The following is a 14,949-nucleotide window of genomic DNA, read 5'->3' as shown; positions in this document are numbered from 1 at the left end:
AGTTTAAGTAGCCTAAGTATAATAAATTAAGAGCATAATGGTATGTATTTTATTGTAATTAAACGAATTAAATGAAGATTAAATAGTAATAAGAAAATGAATCTAAATACTTAATAAATAAAATTACTTTTTAAATATCAGAAGGAAAACCTATATTGAAGTTTCCTTTTGCTTTCCCTGGGGAAAACCTTGCTATGTATGTAACATGGAAAGTATTATATTGGAATCATATCAAATTTTATCCTCCAGGATTTTGGCATCTACTGTATTTCGTTTAATATCTCAGGATGGGGTAATGATGAAGAAACGAAATTATGCAGGGATGTAGGAGTATTAGGGGCATTAATAGTATTAAATTTTCGTGTTTAAAGGTTGAGGGAATGAGGAGATAGTGGGAGGTTATGTATATTTCGAATGGGGTCGGACTTAATGAAGATTTTATTCGTTATTAGTATTTACAACGTTTTATAAAACTCATCTCTTCCCTCAAAATTAAGCTTTATGCCATTTTATAATAAATAAGAATATAAAAATAATTTATAATAAAATCTCATAACAGATGGCGCCATACACAATTTTATTCATTATAATTAATAATGTAAAAGTTATTTTTAATAAAATCTCATGAGAGTGGGAAAGTTACGCAACTCGTTGCTGGAATTCTTTTTTTCTTATCTCTTCTTTCGTTTTTCATGTTAATAGTGTAGTGTTTTTACTACTATTGCTTTACTTTTCGTGAAAAACGAACGAGAGAGATCGTAACAAAACTGAGTTTATTGTCTTCCTCGCGTATATGGTACAGTTCTTGACGATGCGGCTAATAAAAGAACAACTAACAGTCAACGATCTTACTGGGTGAGTTCGAACTTGTTCCAGGAAGTGATGATTCGTACACCCGGGGTTCGTTGCTTGTTTTTTTACGACGGTTAATCTTTTAATACTAGTTTATTTTATTTTAACATTCACCTCGGATGAAAAGTCGGGAAAGTACAAAGGATAACTGCGAATTTTATCGAAGTTTCATCAGAGTTTATATATTTTTAATATAATTTAAGTAAAATGTTTTGTTTTGTACTTTATTTACCCGTATTATTATTATTATTATTAAAATAGTTTCAAATTGTGAGACTCACCAATAATTTAAATTTTCATAAAGAAAATAAACCTATATCCAAATATCCCTTGTAAAACACAGTAGTTACGTTCGGAAAAAGTGCCGTGCTATATGAAACAAGAGACTAATGCAAAACATGGAATTCGGTTCCAAAAGTTAATACAAGTATACTATTGTTTTTCATTACTAAAAGAAATACATTAATTAAAGCAATCAATAAATAAATAACAATCACAATTAAAAGTATAGTATTACGTGTTAACATTAATTTTCTTTTTACGTAATATCGTAATTTTCTGATCTTTTCTGTTGATCTTAATCAGAAATATCAACAACAACTTCATTTTCTTTTATTTTCATCATAAAATTTTTATGAGTGACAAAATAAAAATAGAAATGTTATTCATCGAAAATTTGTTCTAGCGGGTCGCTTTTGTTCAGTCGAGTACCGAGCGACTTTTTTTTCCAGATTTTGTGTTCGAATACCGAATTGTTCGAGTACCGAGATACCGCCTTTCGTTCGCCATCTTCAATGCGAAATAAACCATATAAACTGATGTAAAATTTAACAACAAGAACAGTCATTTTTATTCTTCAAACTATTTATATTATTATAAATAATTTTAAGAATAAAATAAAATATTATTTATAAATTTATATTAGCTGTAGCCTATAATAAATTATGTAAAAAATGTTTTTTTTATTTATGTTTAAATTCACTAAGGTACTGTAATAAGAGGCTTAAAAGATCGGTCCGTATTACCTCGGATAATTTGGCTTATACTGTATATATTGTGAAATAATATGTTTTATTCTTAAGAATTTTATCATTTTGTCACAAACTTGGCAAAACATTATATTGATTATGTAAAAAACTAAGCCAATTTTGTTTGACCTAACTAAAATCTCATATAATAAACGGGCTATAAATGACCTATTGAGAAATCTCTTTCGAATGAAAAATGATAAACTAAAATATCTTTCAAATATACTATAAGAAAGATGAGATAAACATTTTTTGAATGAAATATTCGAATTGTACTTCGAAAATGTTAGCTAAACATAAAAATACGATACATTTCGCACGTAAACTTAATTAGAGAATGAATATTATGGCTTAAGTTAGTGAGTTAGTTAATTTTGAATAGTGCAGTATTTGACACCATTCAAAATTAAGCATATCGTGATAAAAGATACATTAAGTAATTTCATTAAGATATTATTCTCAATCTTCTATTAATTATTTATTTTAATTAAGAATTATACTAACCATAGTCACCTAGATACCTACCAGGCCGGAACCTAATATATAGTGATGTAACAAGAGGAGCGCATATTGTAAATAGTTATTCCTGTCCAAAACTCTATATTTTGAAAAGCAAAGTTCATGTTTTGTTAACATTATTTGGTAATATAATTTAAATAGCTCCAGATTTATTAAAATGTCAAAAACTATTGAAATTTCAGCTTATGTACTGTACTGTACTTAGGTTATTTTATAAAATTTAATATCACATTTCTATCAGTAAATTGTCATAAATATTGAAGGCCTAGAAATTACTTATCTTGATCTTCCTTCTTGTGTTATGACAAAGAAATGACAAAAAGTTCCTATCTTGAGGCAGCACAAACAAGATTGATGGCCGAACGGCCAAGCGGTCAAGATGACAGCCTGCCGCTCTTGGGAATCCAGAATCGAATCCGGACGGGTCGAAATTTTTCACGAGGTGATACATCCGGATATGTTGGGTCCCGGTCCCTCACCACCCGGCTGCCCCATTGTGGGCCTGGCCGAATCCATAATGGGCTTGCTAAAAAGAATGCCCACAGAACGGAAAGAGTTAAAATATATATTGCTTTTATTTAGTGTGGCAGCTGGTAGAAAAATAAATTGTATAAAAAACGTAAATCTAAATGATCATATTTCAAGTCGGCAAATTGTTCAATTTTAATCACACAGTCAAAGAAAAGAAATAATACTTCCCCGAGACGTTCCGATTCAAAATGGCGTCGAAATACAATGAAGAAAAGTCGGAATTTCTGGAGATTTCTTCTTCGAGACAATGTCCAATAGTAGGAAAAAATAACAATTGGAAATAATTGTTAGATAAATGTGACGTCTCATGCATATTACGTAGAAATTTCTACGTCAAGGCATTAAACTACTACTACAGATGTCCAATATTATGTATAATTTTCAAAGATTTTCCAGTTTATTGCGACGATTAATTCAGAAATTAATAAATACACGAATTAGAAATTTATATCAATGTCAAATAATTGACATCTCACAACCTGCTATGTTATATTAAAAAGGTTATTTCCCCATCTTTATTATATTAAAAAACGATTAATTCAGAAATTAATAAATACACGAATTAGAAATTTATATCAATGTCAAATAATTGACTGATATAAATTGTTAAGTATAGAAATAAATAACTTTAAATTCTAAGTCTTTATTCGTATATAATTCTAACCAGTAAACATAATTATAGCAAGCGAATTTTGTCATATTTCTTATTCTATTTTATATCTTATCTTCAGTTTCTTACATCAGCTATTTCTTAAATCTTTAATATAATTATTCACAGAAAAGTGGAACAGTTTTATAAGATACATTTCTCAAAATGTTTTGATGAAAAACGATTTTTATCCATTCATTAATTAAATAGATTTAATGAATATAGATTTTATGAATAATGTCGAGAACTTCTTATTATAAGAAGCTGAAGATAATATATCAGTTTTTTAAAGCACTTTTTAAAATGATTAATCTAATATATCTACAATTGCATAAGGTTACTTAAGTTACCTGCAATAATTCTGAAATCAAAATTATTTAATGCAACCAGTACTTAAATTGATAAAATATATTTGATAACTTACAATTTCCTTTAGATAAAATTACAACTTATTGTATTTAGTGTTTTATAGTATTTAGTTTTCCTAAATACTATAAAACACTGACTGTATAAACTAAGAAATTTTGAACACAAAATTTCTTAGTTTATACAGTCGAGTCCACTTAACACCGGATAACGAACGGAAAGAGCACACTCCGATTTTCTTTCCTGTCTTTTACATTAGTGAAACTCCTGTTAACAGAGCACTGGATAACCGTCCGCATAAGGGTGCACTATTCTAGAGAAGATTTATAAGAGTCTATCTTTAATCACACGGTACAGTGATCGACCAGGGCACGTGGCAACAGAGCTCTCTATACTATAATAGTGAGATTTTGTGAAATCTTCCATTAGTCAGTTTTCTAATATACAGCGCGGATCACATACACCCTCATCTCGAGAGGACGCGAGGCAAGAAGTGATTAACGACTAGATTTCGGAGTTTACACTACTTTAAGGCGGTACTGTACTTATTCGTTTTTATACTGTACAGTACGTGCCATTCGACAATAGTATAACCAGAAAATTTTAAGCAGAATGTTCGCATCTTTTCAGCTAGATCTATGTATTTCTGGATATAAATGAAAATAATGTGACTGGTAAATATACTGTTTTTACTGATTATTCGATAGAATAACAAAATTGATAATGTAAAAATGGAAACCAATATCATGTAAGTGTAGTAAAGTTAACTTTTTGAAGTGTATTGTAAAAGTTACGCAAAGCACCTAAGACACGATAAAGTGGCGCGAATCGAATACCATTAACAATCCTCTGAGTGATCTTGTTACTTCGGATAAGGGAACATAACGCAGCTATCTTGCAGGTGCTCGACTGTACGAAAATTAGGCCTATTTTAAATATATTAAAACATTTAAAATAATTTTAAATTACTAAGTATTTTAAAATAAGTTTTTACTTAGATGACCGCTTGAGGGAAAAAAGCGCGAGAGATTTGAAAATGAAGTTTTATTTTCGTACTTTTTATGAATATAGTGAATCGGGGAAAGAGATCAAATTTTTGTTTTTGATGGAAATGCCAAGTGCAATTTGTTTGTTTTCATGCTTTAAAAGCAAATACTAAATTCTGGAAGCTATTTCAAAAGTACGTACTGGCATAGAACAATAAAAGATTAAGCTCCGTTTTTATTTTCCCGGTTACAATATATAGGCCTTTATAGCAGAAGGAAGTTCGGCGATCGATCAAAAAATGGTTCCCTCCCGAAGATTTTCACATTTTTGGACTCAGGGAACCTCGAAATGCTTCAGGTCCCTTTGAAGTCCAAAAATGTAAAAATTTTGAGGGGGGTCGTTTTTGAATCATATTTTCTCAATGTTAGACTATATATAATAGAGTCGGAAAAGTAAAAATATTAAAAATGAAAAATTAAGATATAGAAAGTAATATACTTTCAATTATTTCTAATTGTTTTCATTTTACAAGAAGCACTTCTAAACGATAAGAGGATGTGATATTGTTTTATCTCAATGAAATTTCTTTCTTTACTTGATAATTTTCGTTTACTTTTAATTTAAAAGTTTCAATTTTAATTNAAATATAAGTTATATATATATATATATAAATTATATTTTATAGGGCCTGGCTTATACAGGAAGAGAAAGAGAAGTTTTAAAATTGAGAGGACTTCTACCTCCAGCTGTTAGAAGTTCAGAATTACAAGTAAAAGCGGTTTTAGAAAACTTAAAAGGTTACGAGAATGATCTATCTCGATATCTATATTTGAGGCAACTTCAGGTACTGAATTATACTTAACAAATACTGAATTATTTATTTTGAAGTGTTATTTTAAGATAAATAAAATAGGATTAAAAAAAAACAAAATTTTTTTTTCCAGAAATAATTATATACCTTGACAAATTCGACCACACCTCTTATCAATGTTTTCTCTTTAATAATATTATATTTTTAGAAGATACTTAATCTTTGAACTATACTTTGAACTATTCACTTTCAGACTTTATATTTTTATTACATACATTTATTATTTTTTAGGATGACAACGAAAGATTATTTTATCGCGTCTTATGTGAGCATACCGATTTGTTAATGCCTATAGTATATACCCCTACAGTTGGATTGGCATGCTTAAAATACAGTGTTCTGTTTGAAAGACCAAGGTAATAATAAATATTATAAATCTATAATAATAAAAAATAGTAGTGGATTTTATCACTTTATTGTAATAACTAACCGTAAATTTTCGAAATAATTGCGTAAGCGTTATATCTCAATATCCGCTTGAATGTTTTCATTTTAATATATTAACATTATTTCACTCCAGGAAATTTTAACAATGACTTTTTTTTTTATCCTTGTACAAATAGTGATTTGTTTTATATGCAATAATAAATAATGAACTGAATCTAAATTGTTTCATTTATTGAATTTATAAATTAATAATTTTCTTCTTTATTCTAAAGTTAGGACATAATAGAACACATGCTTAGTGTGTCTGAGTATAGTTATTGTTATAAAGTGTGAAATTACATTGTAATATTTCCTATGAGGCTGTTATCAGGTTGTTGTCTGATTTATAATTTATAAGAAATCATAAAGAAATATAATTTACTTGTTAGAAGATATAAAATAAAAGATTTAAGAATTAAAAAATATAAATTCTTCTTGATAGAAAATCTTGTTTTTATGGGTGTATGATTTTTATCATAAAATTTAACAGAATATTATAAAAAATAAACTGGAATGTTAATTATTACTCTTGAATGAAGTGTAATTCTTTGTATAATAATTATACTTTGATTAAATTCTATTTTTAGAGGATTATATCTTTCCGTGCACGATTCCGGTCATATTTATAATATTTTAGGAAATTGGCCAGAAAAAGATGTTAAAGTAAGTGCTAAATTCAGTGTAATTTTTTTTAATAATGAGTATATTTTACAGTACAAATCATGTACACATTTCTTACAACAGGCGATTGTTGTAACCGATGGCGAGAGGATACTGGGTCTTGGTGATTTAGGTGCAAACGGTATGGGAATATCTGTCGGTAAATTGGCATTGTATACTGCTTTAGCAGGTATTCCTCCATACTTCACACTACCTGTAACATTAGACGTCGGTACAAATAATGAAGTAGGTATTTTTGATTGCATCAGTCTGATATTAAGATATTGTAGATAATGTTACAAGATATATTTTTAGTATATATCTATAATTATTATATTAATTAAACCTTTCTATATACGTGAAAATAACTTTTTATTCGACTCTGTATGTTTCAATTTAAAATACCAGATAACAAAAGCTATGAATTTTTCATTTTTATTTTTTTATAAAATAGGGATTACTTGCAGATCCTTTTTATATTGGTCTTAAACAGAAAAGGGTTAGGGGACCAGAATATGACGATTTTATAGAAGAGTTTATGGAAGCTATAGTCAAAAAGTATTACATATTTTGTTTTTATAATTATAAATATCATAAACATATATAAATTATAAGTGTTTTTCAATAGATTTGGTCGATTCTGTTTAATACAATTCGAAGATTTCGGTAACAGTAATGCATTCAGATTACTAGAAAAATACAAGTATCATTATTGTACTTTTAACGATGATATTCAAGGTGTGTAGAACAAAATTCGAAGAATTTCGTATAAAGATTTATTTAAGAATGATTCATGTATTTAAATATTTCTCTTAGGTACAGCTTCCGTCGCTGTTGCGGGTATTATTGCAAGTTTAAAAATAACAGGAAAAAAATTATCACAGAACATATTTTTATTTCAGGGTGCTGGTGAAGTACGTTTGGCTATTTTATTTATATTTATAATAATAATAATAACGTTGTTATTATTTTAAAAAATTATTTATTTCTGTAAAATAGGCAGCGCTGGGAACTGCCGATCTACTAGTTATGGCTATGGATCAAGAAGGTCTATCGAAAGACGAGGCTACTAGTCGAATTTGGATGATAGATTCTAAGGGTCTCATCGTTAAGGTATACCTAATTAATATTTCAATTGTATATATTATTCAAATGTTTAAAGATAAATTCGTTCACTTGGCTAAATGACAAATTCCCAAAAGGTAAATTTGCTCAAAATAGGTCAAGGAAGATTAAAATCTTTATTAAGTCTGCTCGTAAATGTAAGAAAATTAATTTTTATCGTATTTTACATCAAATAAACTCGATTTATTTTATGTTTTAGTTTCGAACAGCACTTTCTGATTTATTTTCTAATTTTATTTACGGTTATTTTGTGTGTTTATTGAACAATTACCTTGCTGTGTTATAGTTCACAAAATTGATTGCAGATGGCGCTAAAGGTTTAAGTAAAAGAAAATATTTTATTAATTTTTTTTTTTAATTATTTGTTTCATAGAATCGTCCAAGCGGTGGCATAAATGCACATAAAGGGAAATATGCCAAAGAATGTCATCCAATACAAAATTTAGAAGAAATAGTTAAATTTGTTAAGCCAACCGTTTTAATAGGTATTTTTGCATTTATTATACAATTTATTATTTATAATAATAAGTATTAAGAATTTCGTTTATAAACAGGCGTTTCAGCCCAAAAAGGTGTTTTCACACCGGCTGTATTGAAAGCCATGGCTTCCATGTCAGATCATCCTGTAGTATTTGCATTGAGTAACCCGACCGATAAAGCAGAGTGTACAGCAGAGGAAGCGTACACTTACACAGAAGTAATTCTCGTTGAATAAAACTAACGAATTTTGTACAATATAAACCTGAAATAATTAATAATTTTTTTTGGATAGGGTAAATGTGTTTTCGCTAGCGGTAGTCCCTTTCCTCCTTTCACCTACCAGGGTAAAACTTATCATCCTGGACAAGGAAACAACGCTTACATATTTCCTGGAATGGCTCTTGCAGTTACAGGTTGCGGCGTACATCACATTAATGACGAATCCTTTCTGGTAGCAGCTAAGGTAAGAGTAATTTATTACCGTATTACCGAATAGTTTGTATTTTGACTAACAGCTGGCGCTACCTTCTAGGCTCTGGCTAACCAGGTGACCAAAGAGCATATTTCAGAAGGTCGTGTATATCCTCCCCTCCAGTCTATACGTGATGTATCGCTTAACATCGCTGCAAAACTAGCTCAATATTTTTATGTGGAGAGTATGGCCACTTACAGACCGGAACCGGAAGATAAAGTTAGTTTCTTAAAGGGCAAACAATACGATTACAATTACGTAGGTTATAGTAACCGCCACATCAACCTGAATGGCTTATTTAGTCAGTAATGTAGTATAGAAATAATCTGATTTTTGTTACCTTTTTTTCTATGTTTATAAAATAAATAAATCAAATATTTTAATTCTATTATTTCAATTTTAACATTGACACAATTAATAAGATCAGGTGTGACGTTCACACCGTCTGCAAGAAAAACAAAACTCAATAAAGCCGCACTCTAGTATAGTTAGGGGATCAAAACAGATTGAAAGTTCGTTCCACTTCAAGTAAAAACGGAACGGGTCCGAGATCTAGAGAACCCAATGAATCACCTGTGTTACCAGTCACGTGTTGTTGAGTGGTTGAACACTGATCCTATCCCTCCTGCTTGATAGAAAATCTTGTTTTTATGGGTGTATGATTTTTATCATAAAATTTAACAGAATATTATAAAAAATAAACTGGAATGTTAATTATTACTCTTGAATGAAGTGTAATTCTTTGTATAATAATTATACTTTGATTAAATTCTATTTTTAGAGGATTATATCTTTCCGTGCACGATTCCGGTCATATTTATAATATTTTAGGAAATTGGCCAGAAAAAGATGTTAAAGTAAGTGCTAAATTCAGTGTAATTTTTTTTAATAATGAGTATATTTTACAGTACAAATCATGTACACATTTCTTACAACAGGCGATTGTTGTAACCGATGGCGAGAGGATACTGGGTCTTGGTGATTTAGGTGCAAACGGTATGGGAATATCTGTCGGTAAATTGGCATTGTATACTGCTTTAGCAGGTATTCCTCCATACTTCACACTACCTGTAACATTAGACGTCGGTACAAATAATGAAGTAGGTATTTTTGATTGCATCAGTCTGATATTAAGATATTGTAGATAATGTTACAAGATATATTTTTAGTATATATCTATAATTATTATATTAATTAAACCTTTCTATATACGTGAAAATAACTTTTTATTCGACTCTGTATGTTTCAATTTAAAATACCAGATAACAAAAGCTATGAATTTTTCATTTTTATTTTTTATTTTTTTATAAAATAGGGATTACTTGCAGNTTTCGCATTTGCAGACTAAAAATTTACAGGTCACAAGGTGTCAATTAACTACTATGGCCCGCGTAAAAAACGTAAAATTTATTCTTGCCCATGTTATAAAAAAGGTTGCCCACCCTTGGACTAGCCCACTAGAAACTCGAGAATTATTAAGGTACATTTATTAAAACCAATTTTGTTTTTAGTCCTAACAAAAATAAACCTTTGTCGTCCTAAAAGAGGCTAATTGCCTTACGTTTGGCGTTTTGATCGAGACACAAGGGAGCGCCTTGGCAACGTACTCAAAAGCGCCGTAAACTGATTACAATTTTGTGATAAATCTGAACAGATTTTTAAGAAACGGCTCATCAACGGGAATAAAATTTCCCAGCCATAGAAAAATTTGAGAAAATCGGATATTAAACTCGTTAACTTGAAGTCGGGGTGGTTTTTTTTTAATCTCTTCAACTTCCAATTTAACGAGGTTTTACTGTGTGATATACTGTGAAAAGTAATTTCTATACTTGAAATGTTGTGCAACACAATCTATTTTAAGTGGCAATGTGCTTGTCTTATCCTGACGTGACAAAACTGTTTCCTTTTTTGATAATTTTTTTTTCTTTTATTAAATAGTTCAGCATTTCGAATTAAATAACCGAATTTATTGATAAATTCGCTTAAGGTATTTGAAATATTTGTTTTTGGCAAATAGATTTAATGAATGAATAAAAATATTTTTACGTCATAAAATATTGATAAATGTCAATATTTTTTATTACATTACTAATTACTTATTAATATTTATCTTATAAAAACTTTCTCTTTCCTGTGAACGATTGTAGATTTATTAAAAAACAGCACATGATAAGCTCTTCCATAATATCGTTACATATTCTTTAAATTCTACTTAAGTGTTTTTTTTTTTTTTAAAGTTAAGTATAGAAATAAATAACTTTAAATTCTAAGTCTTTATTCGTATATAATTCTAACCAGTAAACATAATTATAGCAAGCGAATTTTGTCATATTTCTTATTCTATTTTATATCTTATCTTCAGTTTCTTACATCAGCTATTTCTTAAATCTTTAATATAATTATTCACAGAAAAGTGGAACAGTTTTATAAGATACATTTCTCAAAATGTTTTGATGAAAAACGATTTTTATCCATTCATTAATTAAATAGATTTAATGAATATAGATTTTATGAATAATGTCGAGAACTTCTTATTATAAGAAGCTGAAGATAATATATCAGTTTTTTAAAGCACTTTTTAAAATGATTAATCTAATATATCTACAATTGCATAAGGTTACTTAAGTTACCTGCAATAATTCTGAAATCAAAATTATTTAATGCAACCAGTACTTAAATTGATAAAATATATTTGATAACTTACAATTTCCTTTAGATAAAATTACAACTTATTGTATTTAGTGTTTTATAGTATTTAGTTTTCCTAAATACTATAAAACACTGACTGTATAAACTAAGAAATTTTGAACACAAAATTTCTTAGTTTATACAGTCGAGTCCACTTAACACCGGATAACGAACGGAAAGAGCACACTCCGATTTTCTTTCCTGTCTTTTACATTAGTGAAACTCCTGTTAACAGAGCACTGGATAACCGTCCGCATAAGGGTGCACTATTCTAGAGAAGATTTATAAGAGTCTATCTTTAATCACACGGTACAGTGATCGACCAGGGCACGTGGCAACAGAGCTCTCTATACTATAATAGTGAGATTTTGTGAAATCTTCCATTAGTCAGTTTTCTAATATACAGCGCGGATCACATACACCCTCATCTCGAGAGGACGCGAGGCAAGAAGTGATTAACGACTAGATTTCGGAGTTTACACTACTTTAAGGCGGTACTGTACTTATTCGTTTTTATACTGTACAGTACGTGCCATTCGACAATAGTATAACCAGAAAATTTTAAGCAGAATGTTCGCATCTTTTCAGCTAGATCTATGTATTTCTGGATATAAATGAAAATAATGTGACTGGTAAATATACTGTTTTTACTGATTATTCGATAGAATAACAAAATTGATAATGTAAAAATGGAAACCAATATCATGTAAGTGTAGTAAAGTTAACTTTTTGAAGTGTATTGTAAAAGTTACGCAAAGCACCTAAGACACGATAAAGTGGCGCGAATCGAATACCATTAACAATCCTCTGAGTGATCTTGTTACTTCGGATAAGGGAACATAACGCAGCTATCTTGCAGGTGCTCGACTGTACGAAAATTAGGCCTATTTTAAATATATTAAAACATTTAAAATAATTTTAAATTACTAAGTATTTTAAAATAAGTTTTTACTTAGATGACCGCTTGAGGGAAAAAAGCGCGAGAGATTTGAAAATGAAGTTTTATTTTCGTACTTTTTATGAATATAGTGAATCGGGGAAAGAGATCAAATTTTTGTTTTTGATGGAAATGCCAAGTGCAATTTGTTTGTTTTCATGCTTTAAAAGCAAATACTAAATTCTGGAAGCTATTTCAAAAGTACGTACTGGCATAGAACAATAAAAGATTAAGCTCCGTTTTTATTTTCCCGGTTACAATATATAGGCCTTTATAGCAGAAGGAAGTTCGGCGATCGATCAAAAAATGGTTCCCTCCCGAAGATTTTCACATTTTTGGACTCAGGGAACCTCGAAATGCTTCAGGTCCCTTTGAAGTCCAAAAATGTAAAAATTTTGAGGGGGGTCGTTTTTGAATCATATTTTCTCAATGTTAGACTATATATAATAGAGTCGGAAAAGTAAAAATATTAAAAATGAAAAATTAAGATATAGAAAGTAATATACTTTCAATTATTTCTAATTGTTTTCATTTTACAAGAAGCACTTCTAAACGATAAGAGGATGTGATATTGTTTTATCTCAATGAAATTTCTTTCTTTACTTGATAATTTTCGTTTACTTTTAATTTAAAAGTTTCAATTTTAATTTTAGTTTCTTCCCCGGAGTTAGTTTCATATTTACATAAAATTTTCTGAAATTCTATACAGATATTAAGCAAAATAGATTTTTAATACAGAGGCGAAATATAAAACTAATATAGATAATGGCTTCTTTATCTAATGAATAATACCTTGAACAAATTAATTTATAATATTAAAGAAATTTTATAATGTATTTCACAAACAGAAGTTTTCTTTTGTCCTTTTGTAAATAAATTTAATTAATTAAAAAACTTGCACTAGATTATTTTTTTAGTCGTTGGCATATTAGGGCTTTCAAACGATTCGGAAGAAAAAAAGTTTGCAAGAGCACAACATATTTAATTATGAAGGTAATAAAAACTAAAAAAATATCATCAAATGTTTTTTCAGTGTCTGTTTTTATACAGTAAAACAAATAATAATAATATAGTAAAATTCTAAATTAAAAATACATAGAATGATGTAATACAAAAAGTTTTTCTGCATTCATATTTTTGATACTAATCCAAACTCTCGTCGTAATTAATCAGGCTATTATTATGCTAAAGTTAATAATTAGAAACTAAATAATTTGGCACTAGAGGCATACTCAGGCGCTATCTCTTATCTAAATTAATGGTTATAATAATTTATTAAATAATTTAGAACATTCTGGAATAAATTTTTGATATTTTTCTTTCGTAACATTTATATTTTCTGACTAAATTCTCTTTGAAATGAGCAAAATTAAGTGAATTATTAGCACATGCTGATGAAAATAGTCATTATAAATTTATGTATTCAGCTGAAAGTTATTTACACAACTGGCATAAACTATCAGGAATCATACAATAAACAATCAGTTTTGCGTTGTGCAGCGGGAATACTGAATATTAGGAATATTGTATCGAAATTTTTCAATAGATCTAGGCTCATATATTTTTAAAAAAGCCCTCTTAGTACTCATCCTGTGGGATATGTTCGGTCTGTCTTATTACCCGACTGCACCCATTATGACCCAAATCCACGATGAGTATGGAAAGAAGGCTCTTTTATTGGGGAGAACCAAAAAGAAAATTTTAAAAAAAATCATATGAAGATAAAATATTGTTTTATTGTTGTGAAGTTAAAGTGTATTATTTTTTAATAAGATTCTCCCATTAACTATAAATGAAGGAAATGACTTTAAAAATTCTATTTAGATTACGAAATGTGCATTATTTTTAAATCCATATATAATCGATTTATAATTAGACAGATATTAAACATGACATGTTTAATATTTTTATGACACTGATTAAACTTACGACGACACACGTATTAGATTCTAATCAGTTTGATTATATGACACAATGGAAACATTAAATTTTTCTGTGATAATAATTTATGTTGAATTCCATTTGAAATTAAATGTTAAAAACTTCAAGAAATGTTTTTATATATAGTTATCTATTAAATCAAATCTATTATAGTTATCTATTATAAGTAGTTATATAGTTATCTTACAAGTTAGTATATAACACAGTAAAACGTGCATAAACCGGAATCGCACGATACCAATTTTTTTTTCTGCTTTGGCAGCTTCCGTTTGAACAGTTTAGTGTATTTTTTTCCATTTTTAAACTATATCAAGTAAATGCACGCAGTTGCGATCATTTTTATTGTAAAATTGCCAAATGCAAACGCAAAGCTTCCGTTTAAACATGTTTTACTGTATTGCATAATTTATATACTTG

At 28.8% G+C, this 14,949-nt stretch overlaps 1 protein-coding gene and 1 long non-coding RNA gene across 2 annotated transcripts; one reads left to right on the top strand and one right to left on the bottom strand.

The window, feature by feature from the left end:
• Positions 1 to 701: 701 nt before the first annotated feature.
• LOC111615670 lies at positions 702 to 1,544 on the bottom strand. Its single transcript, XR_002755122.1, has 3 exons — positions 1,370 to 1,544; positions 1,134 to 1,300; positions 702 to 1,000 (listed from the first exon to the last, which is right to left on the bottom strand). It is a non-coding gene; the product is annotated as an uncharacterized LOC111615670 (long non-coding RNA).
• A 3,736-nt stretch (positions 1,545 to 5,280) lies between these two features.
• On the top strand, positions 5,281 to 10,314 carry LOC111615668 (NADP-dependent malic enzyme-like). The gene is made up of 16 exons (XM_023357099.1): positions 5,281 to 5,310; positions 5,618 to 5,776; positions 6,035 to 6,159; positions 6,817 to 6,892; positions 6,974 to 7,135; positions 7,344 to 7,447; positions 7,518 to 7,627; positions 7,706 to 7,803; positions 7,889 to 8,002; positions 8,388 to 8,499; positions 8,569 to 8,711; positions 8,787 to 8,957; positions 9,027 to 9,271; positions 9,730 to 9,823; positions 9,905 to 10,066; positions 10,282 to 10,314. Exons 1-16 carry the CDS (start codon positions 5,281 to 5,283, stop codon positions 10,312 to 10,314), a joined length of 1,938 nt encoding a protein of 645 aa, XP_023212867.1.
• Positions 10,315 to 14,949: the final 4,635 nt, after the last annotated feature.

This window comes from Centruroides sculpturatus, unplaced genomic scaffold (genome assembly GCF_000671375.1).
Source record: "Centruroides sculpturatus isolate CEXI.00-Female unplaced genomic scaffold, Cexi_2.0 scaffold2521, whole genome shotgun sequence".
Taxonomy (NCBI): domain Eukaryota; kingdom Metazoa; phylum Arthropoda; class Arachnida; order Scorpiones; family Buthidae; genus Centruroides; species Centruroides sculpturatus.
This window is presented reverse-complemented; position numbering and strand designations above follow the sequence as displayed.